Consider the following 19,320-nt stretch of genomic DNA (forward strand, 5'->3'; position numbering starts at 1 on the left):
CCAGGTATTGCTCTGGGCTCTGGGGACAAGAGCACAAAAGAAAAAGGACAAACTGCTCTGGTGAACAAATGCTCAGAGAACCAGTGCCCAAGGGGTGGGGGTGGGGATGGGGTGGGGTGGGGTGGGGCTTGTTGTGAAGGAAAAGCAGGCATGGAGAGGGGAGAGGGACGGGGCAGCAGTGTGCTGGCTATTCTGGGAACTTGGAGGAGGCCGGGGTGTAGGAGCAGCTTCGAGCAGGGGTGCGGTGAGGGGAGCCTGACCCTTTGAGTGAGGGGCAGGGGGTGGGGAGGGGCGAGTGCCGCCCTTGTTTCCAGCCACCAATTCTCTCCCACCCCCTGCCCTGTGCTGGGGTTGGTTTCACTTTCCTATTCCCCTAAATTCTCTGAGTTTTGTTTCTGCCTGTGGGTTCCCCACCACCACCCACCACCTTTGTCTGGAGCCACAGCTGAAGTCAAGCAGGGAAGCCGATCGGTTTTGGGGTGGGGGCTCCATTCCTCCTCTAAAGGCCCCATTTCATTCCTGACCTCGTCCCATCTCCACTCGGGATCCACCTACCCATCATTCTCAAGGGACTGGAGTCCTCCCAGGAAGAGTCTTGGCTCTGGGCTGATACTCTTGTATGTATTAAATATTTTGGTTATAGCACCACTGCTTACCAGCCTTGTGGCTTTGAGCGGATAACCCAGCCTCTCTGTGCCTCAGTTTCCTTATTAAATGAGCATCGTATTAGGGTTGTTTACAGAGATATTTGGGCTTCCCCGGTGGCTCAGTGGTAAAGAATCCACCTGCAATGCAGTAGACGCAGGAAATGTAGGTTTCATTCCTGAGTTGGGAGGAAAGCAAGGCAACCCACTCCAGAATCCCATGGAAGAAGGAGCTTGGCGGGCTACGGTCCATAGGGTCGCCAAGAGTTGGACACGACTGAAGCCACTGAGCACACACGCATGCACGGAGATATTTACAGATATCTGCCAACCACCTACTTTGTGCCAGGCTGTTCTAGGCTCTGGCCTTAGGCTGTGACCAAACTCAGCTCCTGGCCCCCGTGTACAGGGGTCTCACCTTTGACCACATATTGGAATCACTGGGGATCTTGGAAGGTGACTGGTGCCCAGGGTCCATCTCCAGAGATTCTGATCTAACTAGATGAGGGCCCAAGGCTGGTATGTCTTAAAGACTCCCATGTTGTTGTTGTTTAGTCGTTCAGTCATGTCCAACTCTTTTGCGACCCCATCAACTATAACCCACCAAGGCTCCTTGGTCCATGGGATTTTCCAGGCAAGAATACTGGCCTGGATTGCCTTTTCCTTTTCCAGGGCTCTTCCTGACCCAAGGATCGAGCCCGTGTCTCCTGTACTGTGGCAGATTCTCTACCACTGAGCCACCTGGGAAGCCCATTGTATGTTAGATACTACTCTTTTATCAGATATATGATTTGTAAATATTTTCTCCCATTTTTGTGGACTATCTTTTCACTTTTTTGATGGTGTCCTTTGAAGCACAAGTTATTTAAAATTTTATTTCATTGAAGAATAGTTGATTTACAATGTGCTAATTTCTGCTATATAGGAAAATGATTTGGTTGTGCATATATATATATAGATAGATAGATATTCTTTTTTATATTCTTTCCATTATAGTATAAACCAATAGAATGGGAAAGACTAGAAATCTTGTAAAAAAACAGTTATCAATATCAAGGGAATATTTCTTGGAAGGATGGGCATGATAAAGGACAGAAATAGTAAGGACATAACAGAAGCAGAAGAGATTAAGAATAGGTGGCAAGGATACACAGAACTGTACAAAAAAGGCCTTAATAGCTTGGGTAACCACGATGGTGTGATCACTCACCTAGAACCAGACATCCTGGAGTGTGAAGTCAAGTGGGTCTTAGAAATAATTACTATGAGCAAAGCTAGTAGAGGTGATGGAATTCCAAGTAAGCTACTTCAAATCCTAAAAGATGATGCTGTTAAAGTGCTGAACTCAATATGCCAGCAAATATGGAAAACTTAGCAGTGGCCACAGGACTGGAAAAAGTTAAATTTCACTCCAATCCCAAAGAAAGGCAATGCCAAGGAATGTTCAAACTACTGTATAATTGCACTCATTTCATATGCTCAAAATTCTTCAAGCTAGGCTTCAGCAGTATGTGAACCAAGAACTTCCAGATGTACAGCTAGATTTAGAAAAAGCAAAAGAACAGAGATCAAATTGCCAACATCTGTTGGATCCTAGAAAAAGCAAGGGAATTCCCTAAAAACATCTACTTCTGCTTCATTGACAATGCTAAAGCCTTTGGCATTGTGGATCACAACAAACTGTGGAAAATTCTTAAAGAGATGGGAATACCAGATCACCTTACCTGTTTCCTGAGAAACCTGTATGCAGGACAAGAAGCAACAGTTAGAACCAGACATAGAACAATGGACTGGTTCAAAATTGGGAAAAGAGTATGTTAAGGCTGTATATTATCACCCTGTTTATTTAACTTATATGCAGAGTACATCATGCAAAATGTCAGGCTGGATGACTCACAAGCTGGAATCAAGATTGCCAGGATATAGATAGGTTTGCACTAAGTTCTCTTTTTTTTGGCTTTGCCATGCAGCGTGCGGGATCTTAGTGAAATGGAAGTGTGGAATCTTAATCACTGGACCACCAGGGAAGTCCCTGCACCAAGTTTTCAAATCAGGAAATGTAAGTCTTCTAACTTTGTTCTTTTTCGAGATTGTTTGGCTATTCTGGGCCCCTTGACTTTGCATGTAAATTTTAGGATCAGCTTGTCAGTTCCTGTAAAAGGCAGCTGAGATTTCAGTAGAGATTGAGTTAAGTTGGTGTGGAGAATATTGCCATCTTCTGGGTTGTTTTAATTGACAGATATTTTCTCCTGGTTATTGATCAGAGTATTCTTCTTTGTATATCTGTTAAATTTTTATTGGATGCCAAACATTGTATTGCGAATTTTCCATTATTTATCTGGAGTTCACTGAATTTCTTTAAAGAGTGTTGGACTCTTCCTGGCAATTTGGTTGTTACTCCTGGGTTAGCCTGATCATTTTGAGATTTGTTACAAGCTCCTGAATGGTGAGTAGCCTTCATTAGGGGCTGATTTAGGCTCACTTCTAAGACATGGCTCTTCTGGGTTCTCTACTGAATTTTCTGTGTATTCAGTGAAATCTCTCTAACTAGAGAGAATCTTATAAATATTTCTAGACCTGTGTGAGCTCTGGGAATTATTCCTGATTCCCTTTTCTGAGGGATTACAGTCCTGTGCTACCAGTTTTCTAACATCTGAAAGCAGGGTTGTTTCTTATACTCATTGGAAAAGACCCTGATGCTGAGAAAGACTGAGGGCAGAGGAGAAGGGGGGCGACAGAGGATGAGATGGTTGGATGGTATCACTGACTCAATGGACATGAATTTGAGCAAATTCTGGGAGATGGTGAGGACAGGGAAGCCTGGCATTCTATAGTCCACGGGGTCATGAAGAGTCGGACATGACTGAGCGATTGAACAACAACAATCCAGTTTCTTAGTTGTTTGCAGCCAAAGGATCCACCTGACTTGTTTGTGGCCAGAATCAGAAGTCCTCTCTCCTTTGAACTCTGCACGTCTTTTGCCCATCCCTCTTCCAAAGCTCTGCCCATGCAGTGGTGTGGATTACAACTGTGTGTGATGTTTTACCTCCCTCACTGCTCTGTGACCATCTCAAGGCAGGGAGGCTCATCTTATTCATATCTGCATCTGTAGGATGTCTGTTATAGAGACACGATAAGCACGTTTTTGTACTATGGTCTGCCCTGACCCTCTGCCTTCAAGTCACCTCACATCGCATCCCCAACCTTTAAAAAATTAATGCAATTAAAATTTTCCCTTTTTAAAATTTGAAGTATAGTTGACTTACAATATTATACTAGTTTCAAGTGTACAACATAGTGGTTTGGCATTTTTATAGATACTTACCATATTAAGTTATTTTAATATTGTTGACTGTATTTCCTGTGCTATAGATTACATCCTTGTGACATTTATTTTGTTGACTTTCTTTCTTTCTTTTTTTTAACTGGCCATGCCTCAGTATGTGGGATCTTAGTTCCTCACCCAGGGATCAAATCTGTGCCCCCTGCATTGGAAATGCGGAGTCTTAACCACTGGACAGCCAGGGAAGTCCCAAGGTTTTTATTAACTTTATATATGTGTGTGTGTGTGTACATATATATATATATATACATATATAACTGGTTGTTTATACCTCTTGCAAGCATGTGTGCTCAGTCGCTTCAGTTGTGTCCAACTTTTTGTGACCCTATGGACTGTAGCCTGCCAGGCTCCTCTATCTATGGGATTCTCTAGGAAGAATACTGGAGTGGGTTGCTGTGCCCTCCTCCAGGGGGTCTTCCCGACCCAGGGACTGAGCCTGCATCTCTTGAGTATCCTGCATTGGCAGGGGGATTCTTTACCACTGCGCCGCCTGGGAAGCCCAGTTGACACTTCTTAATCCCCTTCTATCTGCCTATCCCCGCACCCCACTCTCTTCTGGCAACCACTAGTTTGCTCTCTTTATCTGTGAGTCTATTTCTGTTTTGTTGTATTAGTTTTGTTTTGTAGATTTCATGAAGTAAAACGTACAGTATCTGTCTTTCTTTGTCTGACTTATTTCACTAGCATAATACCTTTCTGTTCCATCCATCTTGTCACAAATGGCAAGGTTTCATTCTTTTTTTATGGATGAGTAATATTCTAATATCTGGCTAAGGAAATGGCAACCCACTCCAGTATTCTTGCCTGGAGAATCCCATGGACAGAGGAGCCTGGTGGGCTACAGTCTATAGGGTCGCAAAGAGCTGGACACAACTGAAGCGACTTAGCAAATATTCTAATATCTATCAGTATCTATTTACGTATCACATCTGCTTTATCCATTCATCTATCAATGGGCACTTAGGTTGCTTCCATATCTTGGCAATTATAGATAGTGCTGTGTTGAACATTGGGCTGCATATATCTTTTAGAATTAGTGTTTTAGTTTTCGTTGGTCCAAGAGTGAAATTGCAGGATTTTATGGTAGTTCTATTTTTAATTTTTTGGAGGAAACTCCATACTGTTTTCTATCCTTAGAACACTGCTCCTCCCACTCCACCCAGAAGGTGCCACAGTACACCGGGTCACAGTCCTTGTCCCACTAGGTCCCTGTGATTGGTCCCGGGGTGGCCATGAGACTCAAGGCAGGAAATGTCAGAATCCTACTTGGGAAGAGTCCTCTAGCTACTCTGGTGGCAAAGGGCCGAGGACAGAAATCTGGTGCTGCCTGCAGCCAACACTCCCACTGGAGAAAATGAAGCCAACACAGAGAGAGAAATGACGATGAAATGAGGAAGAGAAAGACACACGCATACACGCATGCGCGCACACACAGACACACCACACACGCACGCACAGACGCATGCACACACACATGCAAAGGGGCTCAAATCTTTCAATCCAGGCAAAAATGAGGTCAGGCCCTTTTTATTCATTAGTAAAATAAGCCAATTACTTATTTTATCCTTTTGGCTTAATTTAGCTCTGTCAGTTGCAAACCAAAAAACTTAAATAGTATAAGGCATCTCCATATATTTGCTAAATGGTAGAATTAATTTGCATACCTGCCTCATTCCCAATATAAGTGAGGTAACTTCTGGTAAGAACAAAGAAGATAAACTCTCAAAACAAAAATGGAGACTCAGGAATGTGAGAAGGTAGTTGAAAAGAAAATGTGAAGATCTGGAGCAAGAACATAAAGATATAAATATGCAGGTCTATTATTAAGTAAAGCCCATAGGACACTTTGGGCTTCCCAGGTGGTGCTAGTGGTAAAGAACTCACGTGCCAGTGCAGAAGATGAAAGAGATGCTAATCCGATCCCTGGGTCGGGAAGATCCCCTGAAGGAGGGAATCACCACCCACTGCAAAATTCTTGCCCGGAGAATCCCCATGGACAGAGGAGCCTGGGGGGCTACAGTCCATAGGGTCACAAAGAGCTGGACTCGACTGAAGTGACTTAGCATGCACGTATAAAGCATTCTATTATCTGCAGATCAAATTTGGCTTTGAGCTTCCAGGGAGCCAAAGCAAAAAGAGAGATGTAATAACTCAGCTTCCCCCTTCCAGAGATAACACAGGGTACAAGTTTCTCAGGGGAAAGAATATTTTTCTGAGGCCAATTTCAGCCACATTTAAATAGCCAATGTCTGTAATGCACCTTGTATGTCTGGTTTTTGGAGTTGGGCCTAGGGAACAAGTGAAGTTGCCAAATTTAGTTCACTCAGTCAGCCTTGCCTTGACCTCTCAGTGCCTCTTGTCAGAGCTGATCACCCACTCCTTTTTGAAACACTTACTTCACTTGGCTGGGAGCCCTCCCTCTCTGGGCTGACTTCCTCCCTACCAGCTTCTCTTGTCCAATGTCCATGGCTGTGTTTCTCTGTCTTCCCCTAATCTCTGAATGGTGGCGGGCCCAGGCTCAATATCCAGACCTCTCCTCTTCTTTCCTCTCTCTGCCTCTGTGGCCCAAGTCCTCCTGTCCCTCTCCTGGACAACAGTCCCTCTTTCCACCCTGGGCCTCTAGGCTAGTCTCTACACAGCAGCCAAAGGGGGATTTTAAAAACCCCAATCAGGGTGACTTTCCTGGTAGTCCAACACAGGGGGCCTGGGTTCAATCCCTGGCCAGGGAATTAGATCGTGCAACTAAAAGTCTGTATACCTCAACTAAAGAGCCCGCGTGCCGCGGCCAAAGCCAAAGATCTCATGTACCGAGACTAAGACCTGGGACAGCCAAATAAATTAAATGCAATAAATAAATAAAAATGTTAAAAAAAAACAAAACCCTGAGTCAGCTCCTCTCACCTCCTCTGCCACCTGTGTGCTCAGTTATGTCTGACTCTTGGCGACCCCATGAACTGCAGCCCGCCAGGCTCCTCTGTCCATGGAATATTCCAGGCAAGAATACTGGAGAGGGTTGCCATTTCTTTTCTAGTCCAGGGGGTCTTCCTGACCCAGGGATCGAACCTGTGTCTCTTGCATCTCCTGCATTGGGAGGTGGATTCTTTACCACTAGTGGTACCAGAGAAGCCCATCACCTCTTCTCCCTGACCAAATGAGATGCATGGGATATAATAAAAGATAATTTTTATCTCCCAATGTCCCTGTGAAATCCATAAGGAAACCTGTCTCTGCCCCCAGATGAAGTCTTGACTTCTGTGCCGTGTTTCCTCAGAGTGCTGGCCATTCTGACCATGGCTCTGAAGTCTTTCTGGAAGTCTCCTGTACACTTGACCCACAGGCTTGCCAGGATCTCAGGGAGCCCATCTCAAATTCCCCAGATTTAGGACTTGAAAGCAGCCGCCAGCACCAACCCCAATCTCATCACAGAATTCCCTTTTTAGAATCCACCTTCCAACGCTTAATAATCTTGAAGCAGACTGGGAGTTTTGTGTTGGCAAAATGGGTTCTTCTATAACAATATCCTTTCACCCTTTCCATCATGTTTAGGGCAAATCCCAAGACCTTCCCACAGCCACTGGGCCCTACATGATCCGACCTCTGAGCCCCCACAGAAATTTAAAATGTCAAAATATCAAAGAATATTACAAATGATTGTATGTCAGTAAAAATTAAAACTTAATGTAAAGGCCTTTTAAGAAAAAATAGATCAGTAACCAGTAAAGAAAATTATAATCTAAGACTCCAGTGCAAAAGAGTCCCAGTGGAAGGGGAAGAGATGGTCCTTATCTTATCCTAGTTGTTCCAGAAAACAGAGAATGAGAAACTGCCCACTTTCTTGTATGACTCCCAAACCAGATAAGGACAGTATCAGAAAAGGAAAAGTGTAGAACATTTCAATCTGAACCTGGAAGCTAAATTATGATCTACTAGAATAAAATATCAGAGAAGGCAATGGCACCCCACTCCAGTACTCTTGGCTGGAAAATCCATGAACAGAGGAGCCTGGTAGGCTGCAGTCCATGGGGTCGCTAAGAGTTGGGTACGACTAAACGACTTCACTTTCACTTTTCACTTTCATGCACTGGAGAAGGAAATGGCAACCCACTCCAGTGTTCTTGCCTGGAGAATCCCAGGGGCGGGGAAGTCTGGTGGGCTGCCGGCTATGGAGTCGCACAGAGTCGGACACGACTGAAGCAACTTAGCAGCAGCAGCAGAATAAAATATAGGAGAAGGCCTCACCTCGGAGTAGGGTAAAGACTTAAGACATTCAAAAGGCAAACCCTCATGCAAAACCTTTATGGATCTGACTACATCAAAATTCAGGATTTCTCCGAATCAGGGACACAGAGAATAGACTGCTTGTTGCCAAGGGGGAGGAGGGTGGGAGAGGGTTGGATTGGGAGTTTAGGATTAGCGGATGCAAACTGGTATGTATAGAATGGATAAACAACAAGCTCCTACTATGTAGCACAGGGAACTATATTCAATGTCCTGGGGTAAACCATAATGGAAAAGAATACGAAAGAGGACAGATATACACATGTATAACTGAGTCACTTAGCTGTACAGCAGTAATTGACACACTGTAATTCAACGTAAAATTTAAGTTGAATTACAATGTAACTTTTAAATTGAATTTTCAATTTAAAAAATGAAAAAAATTAAGGATTTCTGTTCCACAAAGGCCCTCAGAGATAATATTGACAGACAGCTGGTTGCAATCTAGTGAATACAGAGCTCCTGCACAAGTTAAAAAAGAAAAGCATAATACGTGGCCATGAACAGAAACAAGCATCTCACAGGATGAGCCCAGAGGCAAAAAAGTAATGAAGAGCGGGTCAAAGAAGTAATCAGCACAACTCAGTTAAAATTGCAATGAGGGGACTTCCCTGTCTGCCCAGTGGTTAAGGCTCTGTGCTCCCATGCAGGGGGTACAGACAGGTTCGATCTTTGAAGAAAGTGAGCATGTTAGTCACTTGGTCGTGTCTGACTCTGCGGCCCCATGGACTGTAGCCCTCCAGGCTCCTCTGTCCATGGGATTTCCCAGGCAAGAATACTGGAGTGAGTAGCCATTCCCTTCTCCTGGGGATCTTTCCAACTCAGGGATTGAACACAGGCCTCCTGCATTGCAAGCGGATTCTTTACCATCTGAGCCACCAGGGAAGTCAATTCTTGGTGGAGGAATTATGATCCCACATGTGGCATGGCCAAAAGATTTTTTATTTTTAATTATAATGAGATAGATACCTTTTTTTTTTTTTAAACCAGGAGGCAGATAGAGGGAGAGGGACACGGCAAGTACTATCTGCTTCTTCACAGGGTGTGAAGACCCTTTGGGATGGATAGTCCAGAGATTCCTTTGAGAGATGGAGAAACACAGGCTGAGCAAGGGGAGGGGGATTATACCGAGACCATAGGGAGCCCTGCAGAGGCAGGACTTGGCCTGATCTCTGGACTCCCGGGCCTGGACTCTTCCTCAGCGTCCTGCCGAACTCTCCCCTTTGGAAGGAAGCTGGCCTTACCTAGAGCCTTCCTGGTCTGCTTTTGCCAGAGCCCTTGAGACAGGCTGAGGACTGGTTGCCATAGAGATGGTGGGCTGGGTAGTTCCAAGGTTGGCAGATGGGGGCGGGGGATGGGGCAAGAAACCAATATGCTAAACACCCACCAACAGTTGGTCAGGACTTCTTCCGGGAGACCTGGGCAAGACACACGGCAGCAGGCTCCGGGGACCGCCACAGGTCTGCTCAAGCTTCTCTCAAGCACCCCTCATGCTGAGCAGGTGAGAGGGGGCCCCGCGGGGGGACCGCCAACCGCCCAGAGGCAGGCTGGCTCTCTGGGGTGGGAGTTCAAGGTTGAGGGAGGCCACAAGATTGGAGCCGAGGCCCAGGAGAGAGTCAGGGAGGTCTGAGACAGGCAGGAATGTGGGGTGAAGGGGAGCATGATGCCCAGTTATGACTCCCAGGCTTCTGATGGGGCAGTTTTGGCAAATTGGGAGGATTTGGGTTTCAGAAAAAATGATGAGCTTTTCCCTCCTTGGCTTTGCAAGGCCAGAGCCCTCTGGGGCACTGAGAAGAGCTGTCCAGGGTCCAGAGGCAGCCCAGGGCAAAGGCGGCAAATCTGGGCTCTAGGACAGTCCACACATTAGCTCCTGGCTCTGCTTCCCGGCTGTGTGACTTTAGTCAAGGGACTTCACCTCTCTGAGCCTCAGTGTTCTCATCTGCATTATGTGGGTGAGAGTGAGCAGGGACCTCATAGCATCCTTGTGTGTGTGTGTGCGTGTGTGTGTGTGCGCAGGCCCGTGTGACTTCAATGGCTCAGTCAAGTCCGACCCTCTGAGGCCCCATGGACCGTAGCCTGCCAGGCTCCTCTGTCCGTGGAATTTTCCAGGCAATCATACTGCAGCGGGTTGCCATTTCCTTCTCCAGGGCATCTTCCCGACCCAGAGATCAAACCCACACCTCTTGCGTTTCCTGCATTGGCAGGTAGATTCTTGATGACTAGAGCCCCCTGGGAAGCCCCATAGGGTCCTTGGGAAGGAAGGTTAAGTGAGTTAATGCAAGAAAGTCCTGGGCATGCAGCAGGTGCTCAGTGAATAGCACTGTTGCTTTTTAAGATTTATTTACTTATTTTTGGCTGCTCTGGGTCTTTGTTGCTGCAGGTGGACTTTCTCTAGTTACAGTGAGCAGGGGCTGCTCTTCCTTGTGGAGCTCGGGCTTCTTATCGCAGAGGCTTCTCTGGTTGCGCAGCACAGGCTCCAGGTGTTCAAGCGCCAGTAGTTGCGCTGTGCGGGCTCAGAAGTTGCGGTTCATGGGCTCTAGAGCGCAGGCTCCTTAGTTGTGGTCCACAGGTACAGTGGCTCTGCAGCACGTGGGATGTTCCTGGATCAGGGCTCAAACCTGGGTTCCCTGCACTGGCAAGCGGACTCTTAACCACTAGACTGCCAGGGAAACCCACTGTTGCTATTTTAATATTAATAATTCAGGTCGTGATCTGTCGGTTCCCGGGGTAACAAGGGCCCAGAGGGGCCAGCAGGGGTGCACAGGACTGTTCCCTGGGCGAGTGGCTCAGAGCTAGGCCTCCTCTCCTACCTTCGCCCAGAGGAGTCTTGGGAGCTGTGATGGTGTTATCCATGCCCAGAAGCAGAGGTCTCGGAGTGCGGGGCAGACACCAAAGAAGGACCGGAGGCTCAGAGGCCGGAACAAAAAAGGGCAAAGCTCTGCGGAAGCTGAGGAGTAAGTGGCTGTGGAGGGCCGGGAGGGATGCAGGGGGCCAGGCCCCGCTAGGGGCCAGAGTTCGGGCCCTGACCCCTGTCCCCTGCCCTCTCCCTCCTCAGTCTTGTCCCCTCTTCTCCTCGGAAACCCTCCTTCCCCTTCCAGTGGGCCTGGGAGAGCTTCACCACAGATGGCCGGGCCCTGCATCAGCGGAGCTCTGTCTTGGCCCCTGGCCACCAGGCCCTGCCCCTGCCCCTGGCGGTCCATCACCACAAGTCCCGGCGCAAGTCCACGCCCGCCCTCCTGGAGGCCCACAGCTTCTGCTGGAAGACAGAGGGGCCGAACCTGGAGAGGAGACAGCAGCTCAGGGCCTGCAGCTGCACCTCCATCCCTCCGGGCAGGGGGACGAGCCAGGATCTGGAGCCGTCCGGGGAGGGAGGCTTGCAGTCACCCAGGAAGTCCTCAGGGTCCGGGTCGGAGCCCGAGGAGTCTGAGCCGGAAGGCCTGGGAGCCGAGGAGGCCGAGAGGGGTCTGATTCCAGGGGAACTGCCCCAGCTCCCCAGGAGGGGGTTGATCTTGGAGGAGGAGCAGTTTTCAGAGGCCACAGAGGAGGCCGAGGACAGGGAACACCAGGCCCACCAGAGAAGGAGGACCAGTTCTCGAAGAAAGGGGCAGAATTCTGGTGAAGAGGCCTGGGAGGAGAGTGAAGTGCGGCTCCTGGAGAGCGTTTCCAGCTCCACCAACCTCCGAGGACCACAGAGGAGGAAGCCAAGGGCCAAGGAGCTGGAGGGGCCTTGGGACCTGGAGAAGCTGCAGAGGAAGCTGCAGCAGGAGTTGGACTGTGGTGAGTCCTGGGGTTCAAAGCCCAGGTTCCCCACAAAGTCACACAGCATGGAGAGGGGCTGGAGCCAGCGACCTGGGCCAGGTGTTCAGACACAGCCGGGCTGGGCTTCAGGTACGGGGAGGGATTGCCCAAGGGGACAGGAGGATCAATAGTCCCTGACTTGTCCCTCTGTGGACAGGCCCCGAGAAACAGCCCTGGAAGTCTTTGCGGGCTGCTGTTCAGGCCTCCAACTGGAGCAGGAAGGCCCACCCCTTGGGAGATGATGAGACTTTTCTGTTTGCAAACTTCCCTAACCGCACCTTCCACAAACGACAGGAGGCCACCAGGTGAGGTGGAGAAGAAGGAGGGTGGGAGCGAAGCACAGGGGCTAGAGAAGGAGCTAGTTCTCCAAGAGACACTCATCCATTCATCCTCTCATTCATCCCTTCATTTATCCATTCACTAGTCCTTCTGATCATCCAGTCATCCATCCATCCATCCATCTATCCATCCCCTTGGCCAACTGTTTATTGACATAAGACACTTCTCACTCACTTCTACCCATTCATTAATCTATTAGTTAAGTGATTAATGCAACATACATCGGGTATCTGCTCATGGGTACTCAGGATATAAAGGTAAAAAGACTTGGTTTCATCCCTAAGAAGCTCCAAGTCAGCTGGAAAAGGAGACAGATGGGGGAAAAAGGGACAATGGCAGAAGAGTTAGATCGTTACTATCCTTGGGGCTTGAACAAAAACAGTGGGAGCAGGAGGGAAGAATTGGGTGAGAGCTGCTGGCAATATCTAGGCAAAGGCTTGAACCAGGTGGTCATGTGAGTGAAGAGAGAATGTTTTATCTGAAAGGATATTGGGAGGCTGGCTTAGTGGGCCTTGGTGACCAGTTAGAAGTGTGGGGTGAGATCCATTCAGCATTCTGATAGCACCCTATGAGTCTCCCCCTGTCATCCCTGCTCGAGATCTTCCCATGCTCCCCAGCACCCCAAGGACAAAGCCCAGATCCCTTGGGAAGGTGTTGGGCTATCTGTCTATCCCTTTGCACAATGTGAAGGCTCCTCCAGGAAAGTTGCCGGATCTTTTTGATAACAGCCCCCATCTGGTGCCCTAAAAGGGTCTGCACAGAGTTGGTGCTCAATAAACCTGTGCTGAGTGTATGTTTGCATTTACCCCTCTGTTTGTCTACCTCTCCATCTTTCTATCTGACTATGATTCATGGTCTTTACTGGAAGGACTGATGTTGAATCTGAAACTCCAATATTCTGGCCACTTGATGCAAAGAACCAATTCATTGGAAAAGACCCTGATGCTAGGAAAGATTGAAGGCAAAAGGAGAAGTGGGCAGCAGAAGATGAGATGGTTAGATGGTGGTGTCACTTCTCAATGGACATGAATTTGCAAAAAACCCGAAGATAGTGAAGGACAGAAGAGCCTGGTGTGCTGCAGTCCAAGGGGTCACAAACAGTCAGACACAACTCAGGAAGAGAATGACAACAATTATGCATGAACTCACCCAAATTGAGTTTCCGTCTATGTTAGGCACTGTTCTATGTGCTTGGGATACACTGGCGGTGAAGAGGACAGACAAGGAATCCTGCTCTCATGAGGCTTACATTCTACTTGGAAAGAAGGATAATCAATAAAGAAATGAACAAAACATAGAGCTAGAGATGGAAAATCTCTGGGAGGTAGATGGGGTGCTAAGGTCTCACTTTCTCTGACCTTTGAGCAAAGACCTGATTGGCAAGAGGAACTGATCATCAGACCCGGGGGAAGGGTGTTTCAGGTGGACTAGGTTCTGTCTATTCAACCATCCACACCATTCATCCATTACACATACGGATCCTCTCACCGTTTCTTTCTCTTTCCCATTCATTCATCTGTCTGTCCCTCAAACCAACAGGTGTTACTCTAGCTCCGACTAGATATGGGGTGAGAGAAAGAAAGATCTGGGCCCTTCTGTCAAGGAAAGCTGCTTTGCAAGGGGAAGGTGAGGTCACGGGTGTGTGTGCCAAGCTCCACAAGGCTGAAGATGGTCAGAGTTGGGGCACACCACTGGCTGGAATAGGCAGAAGGCTTCCAGGAAGAGCTGAGAAAGGCCTGAGCCGGGCCCGAGGGCTGAGCGCCCAGAGGCAGCCTCCATCCAATTCGACTTCCATGACAAACCCCATTCCCTAGGCCCCTGGCTCTCTGGACTGTGGAAATCTCTCCTTCTAGGTCCCCGTAGGCCCCTACCTACCCCTGGGCCTCCATGAGGCTCCTGTTCCCTGCAGACTTCTCCTACCCCTCTGCTTTTCCTCTCCCCCTCACCCAAGAAACCTGCTGCGGGCCTGGGAGCTGCAGCAGAGGGAGGAGCGGCAGCAGGCCGAGGTGCGGCGGGCCCGGGAGCAGCGAGTACAGCATCAGGTGGCTCGCTGCCTGGCAGCCTACGCACCCAGAGGGAGCCGGGGGCCAGGGGCTGCCCAGCGCAAGCTGGAGGAGCTGAGGTAGGAAATCCAGGGTTGTGGGGGGCCTGGAGGGGAGAGTGCAGGGAGGTGATGCTAAGTGTCAGACAGAAGGACCAAGGAGACCCTGTCCTCACCCCACCCACGGGGCTGAGCCCCCAGGACCATCCTCCCTGCCAGGTAGGCAGGTCGGGCCACTTTACAGATGAAGACACTGAGGCCCAGGAGGAAAAGGGGCTGGGACAAGGTCACCCTGTTATTTATTTATTTTTTGGCTTCACCTTGTGGTATGCGGGATCTTAGTTCCCTGGGCAGGGATTGAACTCAGGTCCCTGCAGTGGAAGTGTGGACAGCTGGACAGCGTAACAACTGGACAGCCAGGGAATTCTCAAGGTCACCTGGCTAATAATAACCATCCCAACAGCTGTCAAAGGCTCAGGTTTGAATTGTTCTACATGCATCATCACACTTTCAAATCTTGTTTTCTGCTTTCAGATGCCAGGTGTGCATACTATAAAAATTCATGTATTACAGAGATAGTTGGTGAAGAATGTGAATAGTGCCTATGGTCTGATTCCTGGAGACAGTCGTTGGTGGTCAGGGGCAGAGTCATCCATTTCATTTTCTTCCTATATTTTGATCATAAAAAAGCAAATTAAGATTTAAAAGCAAATCTTTTTTAGACTCATAAGAATAGGTATTATCACCACTCCCATAATTTTACAGATGAAGGAAGCTCCAAGAGCTTAAATAATTTGTCAAAAGTCACAGGTGAGCATCAGTGCTGGGATTCCAACCCAGGCAGCCATTTGGCCGCCATGAAGGGCCCAAATGCCCAGTCTCCAGATATAGTATACCAGGATCTTCCCCGCAAAGCCCAAGCTGGTGAACCAGATAACTCAAAGAAATATGATCACTGATGCCACTGACACTGAGCACCTCTAGGGTGCAGCTGGCACCAAGGCAGCCCTTCCATCTGGGGAGAAGCACTAGGTCAAGGGGAGTGGGGTACTGCTCAGAGACCAGGGGGTTCCTACCCTGCGATGGGGCCACTGAGGATCCAGTGGGGCTCCGATCACCTACTCTTTGAGGCTCAGCCATATCACCCCCAACTTTGCCAATGAGGAATCCTTGATCAGTGAACCGGGAGATGCCTTCTCCCTGCTGGACTTCAAGTTCACCTTTTTTTTTCTCACAAGGCAGGAAGCGGGAGTGTTCCAAACACAATCCTTTCATTTTCTACTTGGGAGCAGATATTTCCCATGGAGGGTGTCTCAGTGCTTCCAGCCCTTGACCTTAGCTCTGTGCTGCATGCAAGATTCTGCTCTTCCTAGGAGGGAGGGCACAAAAGGCATTGCCCTGTGGCAGGGAGGCTCCGAACCTTCCTTTTATTCTGAAATAATAGGGCGAAAGCCCACTAACACGACTTCCTTTCTCACTTAGAGCTCCAAGACATGGGTTTCCTTTCAATTCTAACAGAAATAGCCTCAAGAACCACACAGGAAAAATGTACACGACATCACGGGCAAGACAGAGATATAGCTCAGGCTTCCCCCACCCCTGCTCCTTGGAACTGCTGTAAAATCCCCCCTTGAATATTTTCTTCTTGAATAATATCTTCTTCGCAGTGACTTCTGTTTCCAGTCATGGTTTTCAAGTCCATCTTTTTCTTGAATGGAGGAAGTTTCTTTACCTGGCGCACAGCCAAGGGTCCTGGCTCAGCAAGCCAGTGTGCTTTCCCGTGGGGCCCCGCACATTTGCCAGAGGCTCCCAGCAGAGGCTGTCTTGTGTGCCTCTCCCCTCCTGCCCTGTCTCTGAGTGCTGCTGCCACAAACCTCGGCCTCTCTCGTGTGCTCGGCAGAAGGATGCCTGGTCCCACGTGTGACGCGGTCAGAGGAGCCTTCTCACTCACGGCCAGGACTCGCAGCTTGTAGAGCCGACAGATTTCTGACAAGCGCACCAAGTGCATTTTTGTAAATGGGATCGTGCTTCTCCAGTGGAATCTGGATCTTTCTGGGATGTGTTCTTTCTCTTGCAGTTTGTTGTTGATTTTCACTCGCTAAGTTGTGTCCAACTCTTTGCAACCTCATGGACTGCATGCAGCACGCCAGGCTCCTTTGTCCTTCACTATCGTCTGGAGTCTGCTCAACTCATATCCATTGGGTGGGCGATGCCATCCAACCATCTCATCCTCTGTTGTTCCCTCCTCCTTCTGCCCTCAATCTTCCCCAACATCAGGGTCTTTTCCAGTGAGGTGGCTCTTCACATCGGGTGGCCAAAGTATTGGAGCTTCAGCTTCAGCATCAGTCCTTCCAGTGAATATTCAGGGTTGACTTCCTTTAGGATTGACTGGTTTGATCTCCTTGCTGTTCAAGGGACTCTCAAGAGTCTTCCCCAGCACCACAGTTCAAAAGCATCAATTCTTCATTTGCAATACATTTCTTTAGTTCCACTGTCCCATTTTCTAAACTATTGGCTTACAAGAAGCACAGAGAATTCTGGCAAGCTTGTACTGAACCCAGGGTCCAGAGCGTGATCTTGCCCAAAGCCACAGCCAACAGTCACAGCTTCTCCTCAAAGGCAGAGAGGGTGCAGGGGTGGACGCGGGAAAGGCAGGGCTGTGCACGCAGACGTCCAGCTGCTCAGAAGCCAGTGCTGGCCCCTCTTCCTCAGGGATGGCTGGGAGGATGGGCGAGCCTGGCACGGTCTGCCAACCCAGGCTCCGTGCTCAGCCCCTCACTTCCCAACCGTGCAACCTCAAGTCCCTCGACCCTCCTGAGCCTCAGGCGTGTCATGGACAAAATGGCGGCAGATGATTCTCACTCCATTCACGTCAGGGGGAATCCCAGCCGAAGATGGAAATGAAATGACTTTGTAAAGCTAAGGGCGGGAGGACAAACAGGAAGTCCTTAGTGAGGGCTCATGAGTGGGGATGGTGCGAGTCCGCGGTCAGCTGCCCAGAGGCCCGTCTCCCCTCAGGCGCCAGGAGCGACAGCGCTTTGTTGAGTACCAGGCAGAGCTGCAAGGCATCCAGCATCGGGTGCAGGCCCGGCCCTACCTGTTCCAGCAGGCCATGCAGGTGAGGCTGGCACCTAGGCAAGCGTGTGGGCTCCCTGAGAGCAGAGCTTCTCACCAGCTGAGAGGGTAGGGAGATGAGGCGGGAGGGGCCCCCTCAGTTTGGACCCTTGAAAAGCCCTGGGACCCCCTCAGTAATCAGAGTCTCACTGTGTCCTCAGGGCAGCCCAGGTGAGAGAGGGGACCCCTCTGCTTTCTCCTCAGGCCAACGCCCGGCTCAACGTGACCCGGCGCTTCTCCCGGGTGCTGTCGGCACTGGGACTGGATGAGGAGCAGCTGCTGGCCAAGGCGGGCAAGAGGGACATGGAGGGCGCCCCCAGGAGGCACAGGTGAGGCCCAGCTGTGGGGAGATAGGGCATGGCCACCAGCACCCTGCCCCATGGGGTCTTGCTCAGCTGCCGCCTGCCCAGGGGCCTCCCCCGCAGCCGCATGGGTCCACCCTGAATTTAGACTTCTGTCCTGCCCTGTCCACTCCCTGGCTGGGAGGACTCAGTCTAGCTTTCGCAGTCAGCAGGGCTGTCCCCGGGCCCTGTCCTCAATGTCACCTAAGGAAGGCAGGGCCAAGGTTATTTCCCCACAGAACGTTTACACTTCAGAACAACTTGGTGCAGAGCAGAGGTTATCAGGCTTGGGGGGCGGGGGTGGTCTCCCGCTCAGGGTCTCAGAGTATAAGAGCCACATATGAAGCCACCGACATTGGTGATGAAGGCCTGGTCTCCTTGGTTATGGGGGTGGGGAGTTGCAGAGCCCAGTGGTCTCTATCTGTGTCTTCATCTTTAAGGAGCCACAGGTCAGTGGGGGCGAGAATGGAGCCCTCTTCTCGGAGTCCTCCAAAGATGGAACCCACTGGCAGCCAGGCTGACCAGCACTTCGCCCCAAATCCAGACCAAGAGTTGAGTCCCTGAGAGAAAAATTAAATGCTTTGTGGAAAATACAGTGTGGGATTTCTGGCGGTGGTGGGAAGTGGCTGTGGGTTGGGAGCAAGCAGTGGCAGGTGGGTATGCAGCACGCTTGGCTTGTGCTCACATCCCCCAGGAACTCTGGCTGTTCCGACGGCCCCCGCCCAGTACAAAGGGCTCTATCTCTGCCCAGAGGAGTGAGTGGGGCATCTCCCAAGAGCAACAGCTGCAACGCCTACCAATGCTGGGTCCTGGAAATTCAAGAGTGAACATGACAGAATGCCTTCCGCCTTTGGGAACGCCCAGTCCTGTGGGGGAGGGGGCGGGCCTTTAAGAGGGCGCATAATCACACGCAAACAGATGGGCTGGCAGATCGAGCAACTGGCAAGTGGGGGTGTCAGGAGGAATTGTGTGAACTGAGCTTTTACACTTAAGTAACTACAAGTTACAGTCACCTCAAAGGAAAAGAAAAAGAAAAGCTCACACACACACGGATGTGCCAAATTTTGCATTCAATTTCAGGGGGTTTACAGATACACAGAAGCTCAACTCGACCTCCGGGGCAGTCACAGAGCTCAGGTTTAAAAACCCAATCCAAGGAGCGTGGCAAGGCAGCGTTGGCAGACAATACTAGATGTAGGGGTTGGAAGGAAGCTGGACTGTGGAGCTGGGGGTCTCTGGAGGAGAACATGCTAAGTCGTTTAACACCTGATGGAGCCACGACCCCAGGCAGTACACTAGGAGGACGCCTACTGGAGAGGTGGGCGCTGCCCAGGGAGAGTCCGTGAGCCAGTGAATATCCGAAATTGAGGGTGTGAAAGCGGAGGGAAGCCGGGAAGGGGCTTCCAGCTCTGGCGATCCTCG

General features: G+C 49.7%; 1 protein-coding gene across 3 annotated transcripts; it reads left to right on the plus strand.

Annotated features, from left to right (window-relative positions):
- Positions 1–9,039: 9,039 nt before the first annotated feature.
- LOC102390641 (testis specific 10 interacting protein) lies at positions 9,040–19,244 on the plus strand. 3 transcript variants are annotated; one of them, XM_006056434.4, is made up of 8 exons: positions 9,040–9,766; positions 11,086–11,219; positions 11,321–12,042; positions 12,221–12,368; positions 14,354–14,524; positions 17,462–17,561; positions 17,762–17,886; positions 18,339–19,244. In XM_006056434.4, exons 1-8 carry the CDS (start codon positions 9,620–9,622, stop codon positions 18,460–18,462), a joined length of 1,671 nt encoding a protein of 556 aa, XP_006056496.2. In that variant the 5' UTR covers positions 9,040–9,619; the 3' UTR covers positions 18,463–19,244. The 3 variants fall into 3 exon arrangements, with proteins under 3 accessions (XP_006056496.2, XP_025142474.1, XP_044799645.1); XM_025286689.3 differs by lacking the exon at positions 14,354–14,524; XM_044943710.2 differs by lacking the exons at positions 9,040–9,766; positions 11,321–12,042 and having other exon boundaries at positions 10,456–11,219.
- Positions 19,245–19,320: the final 76 nt, after the last annotated feature.

Source organism: Bubalus bubalis, chromosome 5 (genome assembly GCF_019923935.1).
Source record: "Bubalus bubalis isolate 160015118507 breed Murrah chromosome 5, NDDB_SH_1, whole genome shotgun sequence".
Taxonomy (NCBI): Eukaryota; Metazoa; Chordata; class Mammalia; order Artiodactyla; family Bovidae; genus Bubalus; species Bubalus bubalis.

Coding starts and splice junctions, on each gene's coding strand:
- LOC102390641 (XM_006056434.4), top strand. CDS start 9,620: ATGGGGCAAGAAACCAATATGCTAAACACCCACCAACAGTTGGTCAGG. Junction 12,369..14,353: donor AAACGACAGGAGGCCACCAG/GTGAGGTGGAGA, acceptor CCCTCACCCAAG/AAACCTGCTGCGGGCCTGGG. Junction 17,562..17,761: donor TGTTCCAGCAGGCCATGCAG/GTGAGGCTGGCA, acceptor CTTTCTCCTCAG/GCCAACGCCCGGCTCAACGT.